Source organism: Aptenodytes patagonicus, chromosome 1 (assembly GCF_965638725.1).
Source record: "Aptenodytes patagonicus chromosome 1, bAptPat1.pri.cur, whole genome shotgun sequence".
Lineage (NCBI taxonomy): Eukaryota > Metazoa > Chordata > Aves > Sphenisciformes > Spheniscidae > Aptenodytes > Aptenodytes patagonicus.
This window is the reverse complement of record NC_134949.1, coordinates 210041647-210059373: the sequence shown is the minus strand read 5'-3', so window position 1 is coordinate 210059373 and position 17727 is coordinate 210041647. Positions and strand designations below refer to the sequence as shown.

The following is a 17727-nucleotide window of genomic DNA, read 5'->3' as shown; positions in this document are numbered from 1 at the left end:
CAATGAGACAAACTCTATCCAGTCGTTGGAGAGGTCCACTCTAGAAGACGTGTTCTCACCTAGCTCACCTGGGATGCACTGAACTCAACATAGGGCTCACTAGTTAAAGTAGCTCTCTTTTAAAACCCTGAGGGAAGAGGCAGCGTAGGAGGACAAGTGCCTATTTAAATGATTGGAAAGCATTAAAACTGGCATAAGTGATACTTGGTACCACTTACAGCTCTGGTTCCCTTGAGTGCAGGGTGAGAGATAAGAAGAAACACAGAAGAAAGCAGCTTTTCGAAACAGGGAAGTAGGATATAATAAAGTGGCAGTATGAACCCTGCAGTGAGAGTCTTTCAGAAAACATACTGAAAGCTATTCCCTAGTAAATGGCTTAATAACTATTATTGTTATCATAATATAGCTGGAGTGAAATTAAGGATTAGATATGGGCATTTGGTAAAATTCCTCACCCTTTTGATTTAAACTGCACTATTCAACTCCACAGCACAGAATTTTCTGAATGGCAATGTCACGATTTGCTACAACATCATAGGCAAAGCTTATAAATAATTTAGGAAAATATTCACTTGGCTGGGGAATACCACTTAGCCCCCGGTTTGCAAGGCATAAGTGAGCTTTCCAGAGTACACAGGACTTGAGCTGCTTCTCTCTGAATAAATAATCCTCTCCCCTCACACACATATACACAAATTAATGTTCTTACCTTATCTTTATTTTCAGAGCCAGAATCCTCAAGTTTGGTCCGAATGACAAAAGGAGTAGATAATCTCAGGAGAACTCGTTCAAATGTGGCACTGATTTTAGGAGAAACTATGTCAAAGCAGTCTTGGAATTTCAGAGTTTTATGAGTGTCACATCTGAGCTGCTTCCTAAGACCTTCTCCAAGCTGGAGAACCAGCATGTTTGGATCAAACATCAGGTGAAAGGGGAAAGCTCTGCAGAAGGTGCTGATGCTAATCCTCAGGTCTAAGGGGGACTGGGAAGTTCCCGGTGGAAGTGCTTTTGTGATATTTGCATTTTCATGTTCTTTGATAAGGAAAGTCAGACAGCTGCAGTTACCTGGGTTCGTCCCCTCTGCACACAACTTATCATTAGCGACCTGTTCTACTTCCACTTCCAAGCGGTAAATCTTCTTTGCTGCTGCCTTTATCATTCCCATCATTGCAAATCCCACAATCTGATGTGGGTGAAAGTAATGAAGCATGAGATTGCCTTCAGGGAGCTCTTTGCATAGGAAAGAAGGGGATTCCAGGGTGGCCTGTCTTCCAAATGAAGTTCTAATGTGCTCCAGCAAAGCATCAAAGCCATTGAAGAAGTCTTGAAGGGTCCCACCTACAGCTCGAAGAACTCTTTCATTCTCATCAAAGCAGATATTGAAGAATTCCTCCCCAAACTTTTCTTGCATTTCCTCAAACTTCAAACCTATAGGACAACGAGACACTGATATCAACAACATAGTATTGCTAGTGTCACATCTTCCCCTTGTTCTCTATTTGCCCAGTATTTTTCCAAGTCAGTGAGAGTGGCTTTTTCACTGGATACCTACCCATGGGACTTCTGTTTTCTCTGATGGTTGGGAATAACCCTAGAAGCCATTTTTGCCTGTCATTTTAAGTCCTCATGCTTTTAGCTCGCTGTCCCAGCCAGCTACTCATGGGATTTACTCTTGCCTGTCTCCTCTTCCCTGCTGGAAGCCAGAAGACATTATAATTTCCCTGAGTTTTGCATGTCACATGCAGTCCGCTGTGTGAATGTGCATCCCTTCCATTGTTGACCTAGCCACAAATGAGGCTTCTGCTTTTATAGCCCCTCTGTTCACTGCCTCTGCGAGGGATCCAGCTCTTACCAGCTGGATCCAGCTTGAAGAATAAGCTGCTGGGACTCAAAGTCAGGCCTTGGGCTTTCAATAAGCAATGTAAAGCCCTGCAGTCAGGGGCTGTGGGTTTTGGGATTTTTTTCAGAGAAAATACTTTCCTCATTATAGCTACTGGGCACTGCCAGAAGATACAAAGGAATAATTACTTCTTTTTTGTTGCCTCCAAAGGAGACGAAAGCCTTTCTATTTTAGGCTTCTACACTCACCCATCTTTAAAAAAAAACCCTGCCTCTTAGAGCTACCTAAACTACTAGTAGATGGGACAGCTCTGTGATATCTCACAATGTCACTTCAAGTCTCCATCACAGAAATTCAAAAGGTTTTGATTTACAGAAGTGATAAGGCTGGTGTTGCTGAAGGGATGAAAAAATATCAGTGATGGAAGTCCCTGGATACAAATGCGTATCAAATCCTATTCCAGTTTGTTATTTACCATTTTAAGGATAACCTAGAAAAAATAATTTTGGGAGGGCGATTAAACATTTTCCTCTGTCTTGTTTTAGAGAAGACATGCTCTGTTAAATCTTATCTGTATATAATCCCTATATCACATAGTAGAGTCACAAAATTTATCAGATATGTTTTAAGCTGTAATAGAAGAAAAAGAAGTATGAATCAGCTGTATGTGAATTACAAATATCCAGCAAGAGTTTTCAAAGGAAATTAATATAGGAATTAACAACATAGCTCCTCCAGTGTATTGAAAAATATCAAATTTCAGTGAAACAGTCAAACACCTTAAAATTTATCTCGAATTCTAACAGAAATGAAGGGCAGCTACTTATTTCCTAAGGGCACTACAGGCTCTTTATTTTAATATATATTCAGCATGTTTTATAACATTGATAAGATCCCAATGAATCACCAAACTTCTCACTGTTTGTTTAAATTGCTTGTAGGCTTCTAAATTTTGAAGAGCAGTATGATTAGTGATTTTCATGTCCAAGAGGTATAACAGGGGACAGAAGAAGTCATTCATCTGTTGTTTGCAGACAATAACCTTTGATCATCTCAAGGCAGTGTCTGAACTGCCTATGCATGCTGGCATAGTTATAACAATCAATATTCACAAGGGATCTGAGCATTCCACAGCTTTGCAAACTATCTGCAACAACAGTTTTGTTTGGACCTTCTATATGATTAATAGCAGATTAAAACACATAAAATTACATATATAAACAGGACAACATAACAACATGACCAAGCATATTTTATGTAATAGTAATAGTAATAATTTGGGAAAGTTCATTCAAATGCCATTACTCATAATAAAATTTGGTCACTAAACTAGGTTATTACAAAAATATTCCCAGGATTTTTATGACCACAGATGGTCAGATCTGCAGCTAAGCCAAAAGAAAGTATCTCTGGTACACAATGCCCCCTAATATCCTGACTCAGAGGACAGTGTGCCAATTCCTGACTCATTACCACTACATCTGCATAACATAGTATTGCAATACTGTCCATAAAAATACTCACTATAACCCAAAAAGAATTAAATTCTAACCCATACCAATAACATTGTCATAACTGGATATTAGCAGCAAGGAGGTAAGAAATTATCATATTCGTATGTATACACACACACATACGCATACTTTCAAATCTCATTGTTCTGTAGAGTGAACTGCGAATAGCTTTAGAAGTCTATGTGTAAAAGTGAGCAGTCTAGCAGGGGCACCCAAGGCTGTAAGACTGCAGAGGCCCTGAAAGTATGGGAAAAGGACGGTACTGGAAACCCCTGGGCTATTCATGCAAAAGACCAAATACCATTACAGAACTATGTAACATCCCGTGAAGCTGCCCAAAACAATAGCATAGGTGGGCTGTCTTTAAAGTATAAAATTACAGTAAAACAGTCAGTTGCCCTGGTGCCACTAACTGAAAATAGGATATGCAGAACTGATCCCTCATGTACTTTACTGCTACATATGTAAGCCTTGCCTCATTATCGTTAACCGGAGTTGTATCTTAGTATTCGGCCTAAGGTTTTGCTGATTGTCTTAGATTGGTCGTCTTGTCTGCCCTGGAGGACTGGCTGTTCAATGCAGACACAACGTACTGACTCCAAGCAACGTGAATTATACTATGAAATTCAGGTCAATGACCTGGCTTGAGGATGTGCCACTACTTTTAAAAACATTTTAGCTTTGAATTGAGTTACACACAGTACCAGCAGAAAATTAGATTAGCTCAGAATAGAAAAATGGATATGCCCAAGCTCGACCAAACTGCTGGTCTGTCTTAGTAGGGAATTTTCTCTCTAATAATAGACACTATGAGATACTGAGAAAATTAAACAAAGTCAAACGACCTTCTAAAACAAACAAGTATAACGTACCTATCAGGGAAGTTTCTTCCTAAGCCTCACCAATAAGATGTCAATTTTTGCTTGAAGCATGATGGGTTTTCTTTAAATCAAAAATCTTTATTTCAATTCCTATTATACAAATACACACAAACTTTTTTTTCTGTATTCCTACAAAGCTCTTGGCTTCAGTGATGTACTTGTATGAAGTTGCACAAAATAATCTGTATTTTTGCTCACTTATTCCTGCCTCTCCCATTGAAACAAATGATGAACAGAAGCACACACCTACCTAACATTAACTCTGTATCTATTTCATCGTAACCTTTTCATTTACTACCATATAAATGATCCTAATCTTTTGAATATCTTATGTGGAGTTTCTCCCTACCCCTTTCTGTATACTTACTGGATATGTTTAGCTTTCAAGAGGCAACAGAAATGAGTATCATTATCACAAGGAGAGAAAACGACAGACCGCATCAGATCGCTATTCAGCTGCTCTGAGATCTTGTCTCAGCAGTGACTGGTATCAGATGCTATAGAAAAACTATAAAAAATGATGGAAAATCATGAAAAAACATGGTTTTGAGTAAGCTCCTCCCTAACTGCTACACTAGATATTTGGCTTATTCACTGAAATGGATGGAACTACCAGATCGGGAGATAATTTTATTACATATAGAAAAACCTGCTTGTTAAAAAAATTCCCAGAACTCATTGTCTCTATAGTGCATACTTTACTACATTTGGAGACTTCCACAGGCTAATTATTATCTTTAAAAATTATATTCAGTATGATTTCCAATTCCAGTGTATTCAGTTTTTCCTTTATTTTTTCTTTTTATTTCGAGAAAAGACAAATAAAATCATCAAAATAATGTTCTTTATAACCTTCAGGTTATACATCTGCATAAACAGTCTAATCTTTTCAAACTCATCTCACATTAAATTCTTTCTCTGCATCTTCATTTTGTTTTCATTTTGATTTTTCAGTGGAATAATTAAAATTGAAGATGGCACTGAAAATGTGAGTCACCTTCTGTTCATCAAAATTGATGATTTGCTATTCCTTTCTGAAAAGCTGGCATTTCCTTTCTTTCTTTTTCACTATGGATCTCTAATCAAAATTTTCATTCGCTGCCAAGAAAAAAAATAGTATTTGAGATCTGTATGCCTGCCCAGCACTTCCAAACGCAGAGGCCACTGCACTCCCATATCGCTTCATGCATGACCCCAACAACCACAGACAGGGCTTCCTAACGGGCACTAGCTTGCAATCAGTAAGTAGGAAAAAGTCTTCCTTAGTTTCACCAAGACACTTCACTGAACAGTACTGATACAAAATAAACCAAAATTCATCCCAACACTCTCTGCTGTTGCCCAAGTGAAACCATGTGTTATTTTGAGCTTCTGCTATTTACCAACCTTCTACTAATATACTGAATGAAATTCTAAAAATTCATCAGTCTCAATTTACTTTCCTCTTGGAAAGTGATCTACTGTGTTGCTACCACTTAATCCACTTCTTCAAGAGGACAAATCACATGTCTTAACGCTACTAAGTATTTTTTCCTTAGTAGTTTCTTTTTGTTGCTTTTTCTTACAATGCCATTTTTATTCTAGCCCATACTGGAGAGAAATAAAACATGCACATTGCAGAAGGAAACTGAGGCAAAGCAACCATAGAATGAAGATATTGCTCTGGGCCTCCATTACAAAGCACTTCGGGATCTATGACAAAAGTACGATACAAGGTCTATTATTATCCTTTAAAAATGTGTCTCAAAGACATTTAGAGAAGAAATCCTATACTTGTGAGCCAGATCCAAAATTACCAAAGTCTTTAAGCATAGGCTCAAAGTACAAATTAAGTATTTCACTGAACTGGAGCAGAAATAGATGACTTCATCCTGTAATAACATGCTACTAAAAGGTCCTTCTTCATTTTCTTTTTCAGCAGTTCCTGTAAACTGCAAACCCACTACAAAACATCAAGGAACTAATACAGTATTTCTAAGTATTTTGTACATTACTAAGTGGAGAAATCAGATAGGGATCTGTTCCCATAAAGAAAATCACAAACCATAGGCTCTTCAGAAACAAATAGAAGATGAATGATGTGATAAAAATGTCAAAGTAATCCGTTAACTTGCAGAGCATGCAGAAGCAGTTACAAGCCATCCAGTTCTTCCTTAAAGTAAATCATGGAGACAATGGCTGCAGAGTGGCCAGCATCCGATTCCTTTGGCATAGAAAAATACCTTTTTTTCTGGGATACCCATTAAGAATCTGCAAATGTCAAATATGAAGGGGATGGGACAATTCAGTATGCAATTCCAGAATTCATATTGTGGGCGGAAGCAGAATTTGCCACCTTCAATTATAGCAAATACCTCTTAAATGTTTTTGGATTAGCAGATTTTTGGCATGAATAAGACCTTTTCCTTAAATAGTTTTTTGGACAGAAAGCCAGGTGGCAGTTCAGAATTCCAAAGCATAATTTAAGATGGTAGGGAAAACATTTATTCTCTCAATAAAAAAGGTTTTGTTGTGTACAGGCTAATGCTGAAGGTACATTAGATGAAACATTTGGCTTGTAAGTGAGCCTAGTACAGGATCTAATTACTGTATAAAGGACTTTGATCTTAATTCATTATGATGGTGAATTCATATCATCTTGGGAATCCAGATGTTATTTTTATATTATTTTTATATATTTATATTTTATATTATCATTTTATATAAATACAATAACATCATTTTATGCCTTTACATATGGTTTTGACACAACTGTAAAATTTTTACTACACTTCTCTTAGAGTGCCATACAGGGCCTGCATATCTTTCAAGATTTCATAAACTAAAAATGAGAATTATTGTTAAAAAGAATTCCTCACACTTGTTCACCTATAATATTTGTTTTATCCAATTTTAATGAGGCATTTTCTTTCCTTGTTAAAGTGAGGGTCTCCTCTGACAAATGATGCTTAGGAATATTGTAATTACCCCTTCTTGGTGAGGACCTGATCACCTGTGCTCAGCATAGCAGAAAAGATTCTGCTCCAAACGACTGACACAGGAAGTTCAGCTGAGCTATTAAGAACAGGCAATGTTCTTTATTCCCCGTATAGCACCTTCAGTAGCAGCCAGTTCTGCAGGCAAAACCAAGCTGTCTGAAGCAAGACTATCATCATTTTGTGTCCCCCATCACATCTTGGAAACCTCACTTCTTAGATTTGCACAGGGTTTATTAAATGAAAACTGCAATTACTAGGTCGGTCACTCCTAAAAATAAGGCAGATCCAGTTTGTTTCATGTTAACTCTAGAGATCAAACAGCAGTAAGAACAGAGTTTTTTTAATTTGCTTTTGCATTAAAATAAGCATATATGTCTTTGAATTGACATAGGGAGCAGAACTTCACTTCTTGGAAAGAATAAAATTGTAATAAAATCTAAAAACTTTTCCCGTTAAATGCAAAATCATCTCTCATAATTCCTCACATATATAAAGGGCTCAATTCAGCTGACTAAATATAGAAATCTAATACTACTTGAGTCTTCATAAGGCACCCAAGACATCTACAAAAGAACTAACAGATAGTTACATCTGCCGGGATATGGGACTTAAGGGAGACCTACACATTTTTGAAGGTTTGACAGAGGCCACACGAGATACCCCACAGCACCTAAAATAATGGCAAACACCTACATTTAGTCAATGAATCATGCCCAGAATGTCTTCTACTTTATAAAGAGACTTCTACAAGATGTTATTGTACATCATAACTTCAAACTGCTCACTATCTACTGGTAGTTCATCTGCTTTCTAACAATAAATAGCTCTGATCTGAGAAGAGTGGGACGTCTACGGCCATTTGGTATAAACATTTCTCCTTTTCTAATTTAGATGTATTCATCTCAGTTTCAAAATCACATGAATTATGTGTTTAGATTACTTTTGTATTGCCAGTGCGCTGTAACATCTGCTAAATAATAGGAGTCCTGTGTGTATAGCTCAGACCACCCCAGGATAGAGTTCCAAGTATTATTAAAATCCATTAGTATCGCCAATCCTCTGGGCCATGTAACATCTCCTTTTACACCATTTGTAAACCAACAACTTTAATTATAAATCAGGCTGTGTATCCTAAATTAGGTGCATTCTAATGACTATCTTCAGTTCTTAGCTCAAAGGAAGAGGAAAGTGATAGTAATTTATGTACTTTAAGTATATAAGCATTTACAGTTTTTGGATACCTGCCAAGCAGTCAGTGTGCCAAACCCTTGTCCACCTTTTCCAATTACATCACCTGGTCTAATCTCACTGTAGGCTAAGATCTGTCCTGGCATCTCCTTTTCAACGTATTTCCTACCTCTTCAAATGTAGTATTTCTCAGCAGTGATGTGCTGTTATTATTAAATAGTTAACAGAATGATCCCAAATTTATTCCTCTTTAACTACAGAATATGGGTAAGAGCTGAGATTTTCTTAGTTCCATAAAGGAAACACAGCTCTTCATCTTTGACAAATGTACAGAGAACAAATGACTTCTATAGAATTATGCCCTTTGCACTAAATGAAGGAACAGCCCTGCAAGATATATTTAGGCATGAAGTGATTTGCTCTATATAAAGCAGCCTACAGCACACATCTTCTTTGATGGTGACGAGCAAATGTCACCCAGAGCAAGAGCTCTCCAAACCCCTGCACCAACGATGGATTCCACCTCCTCCTCAGTGTCTCAGGGAGGCTGAATCCAGAAACATGATTTATCTCCCTGATGGGGCAGGGCTCTGGGCTGGGATTCCATGTAACTTATCACCGGGGGATTTGGGAATCCTCGCCACTCTGCCATATCATCCTCCAAATGGAATATGCCCAAAAAGATATTCACTTAGAAATTACAGAGGAGCAAAATCCTCACACCACTTTCAGAAGCAAAATCAAGAGGACGAGCATTAGTATTAATCTGTGGGTTAAGAATGCCTAACAGGAAAAATTCTTGCAATACATTTAAGTCCACATGCGGAGCTGACTTAGCAGCCATTGACGTATGCTGTGCATTTTTTAAGGAGAACGAGGTAATTGTAGTAAGATTTTAGGAGGCAATTTTTTATAACAGATGAAAAAGAATTGTGTTGCATAAATTAATTTCTTGAATAAAAAAATGGAAGAGAATGTTTTTCTCTATCTTAAGCAATGGAAAGGCAGATAGGTGCAATTATTTCTCCAGGCCTCCTTGTTGAAACAACTATCTGCTACATGTGCATTTGTAACTTCAGGCTGCGCACCAAAGATGTTGCAGGTGTTATTTACGCAGTGTATATACCATGGTGCTGCAATACATACAATTTAGATATTGTAGTCTAATACACAAATAGGCTTTCAAAGACAACATTTCTTCCATGTCATTAAAGATTGGATATGAACATCTACTTCTGCTTTGCAAATTTTGCACCACAGATTTTTTTATAGATATTTATTAATTTAGGTTACTTTTCATTAGTTTTACTATCAAAGTTATGACAGATTACAGAGCTCCTCAGCAAGCTGCAAAGAGGCTCCAAAGGAAATACTGGTGGCATTTAAAGGAAAACAGGTAACTCCCTTCATGAAACTCCCTTTCTTTTTTTGTGAAGGATTGAAATAAGAGTGAAGAACAGTTCACGGCCACAAAGGCTACATTAATAGTGTAGCAGTGTTTGAAAAGAGTGTTTGGAGAAGATGAGGTGAAGGCTGTACAATTTTTATCTAGTTTGTGCATTTGGGATGTGTGAAACTTCATGTGATATATCAGAAGTACACAGTGGGGTTGAAAAATGAAAACTGGGCATTTCTCTGTTGCTTCGTAAAGCTCAGTAGCACAGACCTGCTTGGAATATCTGCAAAACAGATAAGCAGGACAGGTCATGAAGGCTTTATGTCCCAAAATATATTCCTTACAGTAGGAATTACAGACTAACAATTTTTAAAAGTTTTCATCCTTATTTTCCTGTTGCCAAAGTTTTAATTTGCAACTACATGGAAGTCTTCTGCTTTACTCTGACTAGCTGCAATTAAGTCAAAATGCACACTCTAATCTTACTTGAAACCAAATTATTTTAAATTACAGGGACAAAAGCAGTCCCAAACAAGATTAGGCTGTCACTGCTCAAAATGCTGAATGTACAAATGGTATGAAAACCTCTTTGCTTTCAGAAAGTTAAAATCTGAACAGCACTGACATATGGTTTAAAGGATTAAAAAAACCCAACAACTGTTATCTCCATTATACAGATGGGAAATTGAGGCACAGAAAGAATAAAAACGTGCCCAAGGTCAAAAAATAAATCTCTTCAGATACAATCTTTCTCTCTAACATACCTCAGTAAAAATTTATAGTCACCTAATAAAGAAATGTGGTAGTCATCCACATAATACACTTCATCATAGGAATCTTTTTCTTATCATTATTTCTAAAATAAGTTCAAACTAACACCACCAATCTGCTCTGAACACAGCTTAAAGCATTATGTGTGTCAACAGGATAAAACATACCAGCACTTATTCTTTGAAATACTTTACTTCAACCTAGGAACCTTATAAAGGCTCCCTTTAGAAGCTAGGATTTCCCTCCTCTTTTTCCCGACTTCCAATATATTGTCACTTGTTTTTCCTTTGGATGATATGCTTATGAAGGACACTGTAAAAGTGTGCACACAGCAATTAAAGAAAGCAGAGTCCATCATAAAGCTGTCTGGACTATTCTGAAAAGGATACAAAGTTAAATTAAATATTCCAGCCACAGAAGCTGTCACCACAAAGAAAAGCTGTGCCATTGATCTGGTATCAAACTTCGTTTATGGCATGTGAGCATGATGGACATGGCTCCCTTAATTACAGTGGATTAAAGCAGGAAGAGCTCTATTGATGTCTAGACTTGTAGCAGGAGCAACTTAGCGAGGAGACGAGGAGAATCAGGTCCTTCCACTGCAGGAAGATGGTGTCACACTTTATTGAAGACTTGACAGGAGGAAAATTCCAGTATTCATACATGATAAATCACATGCAACAAGCTGAGCATACAGCTTGCAGTCAACACTTTGCTGTGAGCAGTGTAAGCACCAGGACCACGGTGTGAAACATCTGCTCACAGTCTTCCAAGCTTACTAATGATCTCACCATTTGCTGTCTTCTGATGAATAAGGAATGCCAAATGACTACTTTAGAGGCAGGCAGAGGGTCAGGAGAGGTGAATCATGTTGGCATTGTCTAAGGTAAGAGAGCAGGAGGTTGCTTCCAAGCACCTTTAAGAAAACACTTTCTTCCAGCCCTAGACAGCAAGTCCCTGTTACCGCTCATATAAATAAACTGAGAGCCAGATTTGGTTCAACAGTTTCTCTAGCCTCCATCACAGTCAGATTCATTCTTGTCTCCTGTCTCAGCCATGCCAATTGCTCTAGGTACACACCCCAGTGGTTACATCCTTCTTGCACAGAGGCACCTCTCACTAATCCTTATGCAACCAGAAAAACAACTGCGTATGTGAGAATTAATTACATAGCCTCCATTAATTATTTACCTGTTGTGATAGGCACTACAATTAAAATCAAGAAGCTGGTTTTACTGCTCATTCCCTTATGTTCCTGACTCAGGTAAGGAGAAGGAAAGAAGTACTGCTTTTAAACTATCTTAGTGTTTTGCTTACATTGAATTTTTTTTTTTTTTGCTATGAACTCAAATTCATTCTTTAAAAGGTGAGCTTTTCCCAGAGCAAGTGTCTGCAAACTTATTTTCAACAAAGTCCATTTTAATCATTCCCCAAGACAGTAATGTCTAGACGTTACCCCTACACTGTGATCCCAACAGTCCGATCTGCCCCGGACACACATGCGCTGTGAGGATACCACTGAAAAAACAGGCTGCACGTTACTCAGCCATGCTAAGGGACCAGGGCTAACATACTGATTTAAAAGTACTCTGAAGATGCAAAAGTATTCATAACTATTTCTTAGAACACATAATTTGTGTCATGGTGAAGTAAGTTCTGAACATCTAATTTGGTTTTTTTACAATATTAATATGCACATGATAACGTGAAAAGTCATTATTTTGTATGAGTCCTGCCTTATCACTCATAGCATTTGTTTCTGAGAGCTAGCATTCAATTATTTAAAAATGCAAATAAAACCAAAATATGGTAACTAATATTGGACATATTTACAATTTAATTTGTTCTAAATTCTCTCCATGACCCAAATGTGCAAAGTGCCAAGTACCGCCTCTTCCCAGGGATTTCAGCAACCATTAAAGGCACTCAGAATCTCCCTGACAGCACCTAGCATCTTGCAGAATAAGGCAATTGACACCAAAGAAAAGCATTTTGATTGTCAGGGAAACAGAGTCATCTCTCAACTAGAACATGTTAGCTGTTTCACTGAGCGTACCAAGTCTGTTTAACAGTTTGAGATAGAACAGACAGACATGCAATCCATATACCTCCAGAAGGATTTTAAGTCAGCAGGATACAATGGCCCAGACCCCAGTGTGGGCAGAATATCACCTTACCATATTCCCCTGACATGGAAGGTAAATTATATCTTTAATTATCATACAAGGTCAGATTTCAGTGTTGTGCCTCCTGTTGAAGAAAGTCTCTCTAACTGCATAATCCCATAAAAATGTCACAGGTTTATACTGTATATTACCAGCTCAAAGGAAACTTCTTATGAACCAGAATGTCATCTTTTGTGCCTTCCACCCCAACTTCAGCAGCCTACTGAGACCTCCAATGGAAGAGCAAAGAGGGTTTCGACGTTACAAAAAGTACAGCCCCAAGTGTTGTGAGTGCTATAGAAAAGTTCAGGGAAAAAAAGCTCAGTACTCAACTAGCAAAAATGTCATTGTGGTATCAACAGCTCCTTCTTGTTAGGTGGGCCAGAATCAGAGAGGCTTTCAATCTGGGAGAGACCCCATGAGTTGCCTGGTCATTCAGGCCAGGTTGCTCATGGCTTTACCCAGTTGGGGTTAAAAACCTCAAAGGGCAGAGACTGCACACAGGTTGCCTCCCTGGGCTACCTGTGCCTCTGCCTGACTGTCCTCACAGGGAAAAGTACCCAGTCTGTTTCAACTTACGCCTGCTACCTCTTGCCCTCCCACCCTGCACCAGTGTAAAAAGCCCAGCTCCCTGTCCTTGAGGATGTCCCCACAGGCACTGGGGACTGCTGTTAGGTCCTCTTGAAGCCATCTCTGCTGCAGGCTGAACAAGCCCAGCTCCCCCAGCCTCTTCTCACAGGGCAGGTGCTCCAGCCCCTACCATCTTGGTGGCCTCAAGTGAACTCCCTCTGGTTTATCAACCTCTCTATGGTTTTGGGCTCCCAACACTGGATTCAGTAATCCAGATGTTGTTTAGCAAGTACTGAGTAGAGAGAGATGAGTCCCTTCGATCTGTATCTCTGCCCCTGTTCATACAGCTCAGGCTGCCATTGGCCACCTTTGCTGCTGGGACTCGCTGCTGGCCCATGTCCCACTTGCTGGCCACCAGGACCCCCAGCGCTTTTCCCGCAGAGAAACGACTGCAACAGCTCTCCATTTGCAAACTCCATGAAAGCAGCAGATGGCAAATGACAGCATTTGTTTCTGAGAGCTAGCATTCAATTATTTAAAAATGCAAATAAAAAAAAATACGGTAACTATTTGGACTCAAAGCCTTTGAGACTTCTATAATCACTGACATGGACCTGGGTATTGCACAATACACCTCCACTGACTCCACTGAAAAATCAGTCTGGGTTGTCTAAAAGGCGCAAAATATATGTAGAAAAGGAGACAAATGTAATAACAGTGCATTGATATGTAGCTGCCTACATCCTAAATTTCCTTTGTTGGAGCAAAACTTCCTTGGTTCATTGTTGGTATTAAGATGGTCACGAAACTTTCCTTCCAACTAAAGGAAACGAATTCCCTTGAAAAAATACATACCAAGAACATTAGCTGTACACTGGAGAATTCCTGAGACATCTTCAGTTTCTTCATTGCCAGAGCAGTCTGTATAGGAGCATCTGTTTGATATATTGTGAAAATTCTTCTCTGCATCCCTGTAACTACAGTAAAAAAAGTAAAAAAGTTATAGCATCTCCTTATGCAAACGCAAGGTCGACAAATGTCTCTCAGAAGTGGTGGTAAAGGATGCCTTTAGCTTCCCTTGTCTCTTCCCTCTTCTCCCCTCCATCACCCCCTTTCCATTCGTGCATTATCACACAGAGATGACACCACATTAGTAGCCTGGGTATCTCAAGTATTATACTAGAATCTGGAATATTATCTGTAGTGAGAATGAAGACATAAGAAAAAAATAGTGCCAAAGGGATGAGGGAAGGGTATCAGACATATCTGTCTTATACGTCATTCCCACAGGGGTGTTGTCTATAACAAAGTTGTACAGTAAACTCCAAGCAAGATGTTTATGAGGCAATGGTAAGTATTTAATAAGAATAATAAATCTTCCACATCACATTACATTAGCACTGCAAGTATAAAACCTAGCTTTCTCTGTGGATTATCTTCTGAAAAGATCTTGGCAGAAAGAAGGATGTCAAGCTGCAACTCACTATGCTATCAAGAATAAAGTTTGTGCTATAGCCTGTTAAAGAAAAATTAAAAAGAATCCCACCACTGATGAAAGACACAGAGCTATGCTCTGACCAGCAAGAAAGCAGCTACCATCTAAATTATTCTATCTGACATCTAAATTATTCTATCTTATTTAGCTTTGCTGTATTGTTTTTCCTTAATTCAACAGAAACAGAACAGAAGCTCAAACTATGTTTAAAACAAAGCTTTATGTAGGTGATAATGACAACAGAAGAGGGAATACAAGTGAAGAAAATATTGCAGCAGAGTGATAATGCACTTGGCAAAATATACAATTGATTTAGCTCAATGCACAGAGAAAAGCTTTTCTAACGAGCATTTTATTAACAGTTTTGTTATGCTTTCATACTTTGTTTATAGTTCATAAATCATGAATTGCAGTTTAAGGATTGGATTCTTCATCTGGTTAATGCCTGCAAAATCTCAGCACCTGGGTTGCCAGCACCTGTGGAAAAGGACTAGAAAGGATTCAGAGCTGCCCATCAGGTTACCCCCCAACGGGAAAACTGGTTCTCCACATGGAGTAAAGCATATTGGGAAGAGTGGGCTCATCTTAGACAAGGAAAACCCACTGGTAAGGGCTGCTGGTGCACTCTGCAGTGAGCTGCATGGTCTGTACAGCTTTCCAGGTCTCCAGCGACGCCAGGCCACGTGCCTGGCAGGAGGCCATGTCCTGACCCACTGTCCGAGCCCACCCAGAGCCCAACCCCACCGCCACGCCAGGAGGCCAGGCCTCTTCAGTCAGCATCACCGACTCCCGGAATGACACCACAGCCACTCCTCACCTCTGATCTTGACCGGGACGGGAGATTTGATGAACAGTTATGTTGTATTGGGTGTCAGCGCCCAGGGGGTGCTGCAGGGGCTGCTGTGAGGAGAGGCTGGTTCCAGCCGGTTCCAGCCGGCTCCAACGGCCCCACTGCAGGGCACAGCTGAGCCCCTCAGCCAAGCGGGTGGTGCCTCTGGGAATATGTATTTAAGAAAGGGCAAAACACCTCATGGTGGTGTGAGTGGTGAGAGAAAGAAGTGAGAGAAACAGCCTGGAACACCAAGGTCAGTGAAGGAGGGGAGGAGGTGCTCCAGAGCAGAGATTCCCCTGCAGCCCCTGGAGAAGATCATGGGGGAGCAGGTTGTCCATGGAGGACCACAGTGGAGCAGATATCCACACTGCAGCCTGTGGAGGATCCCATGCCAGAGCAGGGGGATGTGCCCTGAAGGAAGCTGCAGTCCATGGACAGCCCACAAAAAGCAGGGAAAAAGCGTGAGGAGGAAAGAGGAGCAGAGAGGAGCCGTTATGGACTGACCACAACCTCCATCCCCATCCCCTGTGCCGCTCAGGGCGGGAGGAGGTAAGAGGAGTCCGGAATGTCTTTATCTTGACCCACAAGCTTTGTTCATCTTACTTTCCCCCTTGTCCTGTTGAGGAGGCGAAGTGAGAGAGCGGAGCGGCTGGGTGGGGGTCTGGCAGCTGGCCAAGGTCAACCCACCACAGTGTGTACCAAAAGTAAAGATGACAGGGCAGGACAAATATAGGACATCAGCTAGAGACAGATGCTACTTTAACAAACTCATACTGATCTTCAAAAAACTGAGTCAGTGTATCATAAGTCACAGGAATTACAGGTTTTCAGAGTGTCCTGGTTTTAAACTTTGTCCATTAAAAAAAGCACATCTAAGCCACATGTGGCCATAAATAAAAAGCTCCATTGTTATTGCACACATGCTTTCCTCAAGGCACTGTCTCATCCTCTGAAGTCTCCTCGTGTGAGACTTCAAGCAATTTTTTCAGCAACTGAAAAAAATTAGCAGCCAGAAAGCTTCTCCCCCCTGCCTGCCCCACGTTGGACGTCACAACTACCTGCTGAGACTGGCTCCCTCGCTGCCCTCAGGTGCCAGCCAGACTGCTAATATTGCAGGTATCACCCACCAAGCTAGGGCTCCCTGTGAATTTTAACCAAACATTGAGAAATAGGCAAGGACAATTCCCTCCAGTGCACCGAGCTTCAAAACTACGTCATAAATTCTAAAAAGACACTCAATGCAGCCTGAAGAAAATTTCCCTTACATCTGTGTAATGAAATTCAGAGGACAGCATTCATTTGTCATACAGCACAGCCATTTAATGGCTATAGACATGAAGCCATTGTATTCTGACTCTGTTAGGAAAAGTTGTCTGTGACAATAAAATACTTGCGCAGATAAGGAAAATACTTGTGCAGGTAAGGAAAAGGTTGAAAGATTATTTTAATCAATGGAAGAATGCCTTAGGTTTTCATGATGATAGTTACTATTACTTTCTTTTTACTCCTCAGTCATCTATTAATTTCCTCAATGAACTCTTAGGAGGTGGCTTTCAGCCCTGCTTCTGCAAAAACCTGCAAGTATGTAACAATGCATGTATATAACAAGCACTGATGCAGGATTTTGCAAGAGTTGGACCTCAGGTCATAGCATAAGTAAATTTTCCAGCATTCTCAGCTGGCTCTGTGAAAAGCAAATTGGAATAGATCTTATACTTTTACAAAAAGATTCCCTTTTCTCCTTATATAGGAAACATCACTGTTAATGGAGCAGTCATGCTCTGATGGGATTGCATGGAAGCAGACTGGACAGCAGTTTATCATTAACGTCCATAGTATGTATAGTTACTCCAGAGCACCTCTAAGAATTTGTGAGAAAAATTAAAAAGCTTCTCAAACAAGGCTGTGACTTGGGAAGCATAGAGGAAAACATTACCATGCACCTTTCACTACCTCGCATTAACACTTACCCAATAACTTGATGCTCAAAATACTGCAGTGTCCTTTGAAGAGTTTGCTGAATGGTCTGAGGCTATGGAAGAACAATTAAAAAAAAATCATTAAGATTAGGGAAGTACAGTACAGTTTAATTAACAT

The 17727-nt window shown here is 39.6% G+C and overlaps 1 protein-coding gene across 1 annotated transcript in view; it reads right to left on the bottom strand.

The window, feature by feature from the left end:
- Nucleotides 1–17727, bottom strand: part of GUCY1A2 (guanylate cyclase 1 soluble subunit alpha 2) — a 184075-nt gene that overhangs the window by 148785 nt on the left and 17563 nt on the right. Inside the window, exons 2-4 of the mRNA XM_076328197.1 lie at nt 17601–17662; nt 14159–14280; nt 710–1428 (exon numbers count right to left, since the gene is read on the bottom strand). Coding sequence (XP_076184312.1) covers nt 710–1428; nt 14159–14280; nt 17601–17662 — 903 coding nt within the window. The remainder of the gene's footprint in view (nt 1–709; nt 1429–14158; nt 14281–17600; nt 17663–17727) is intronic.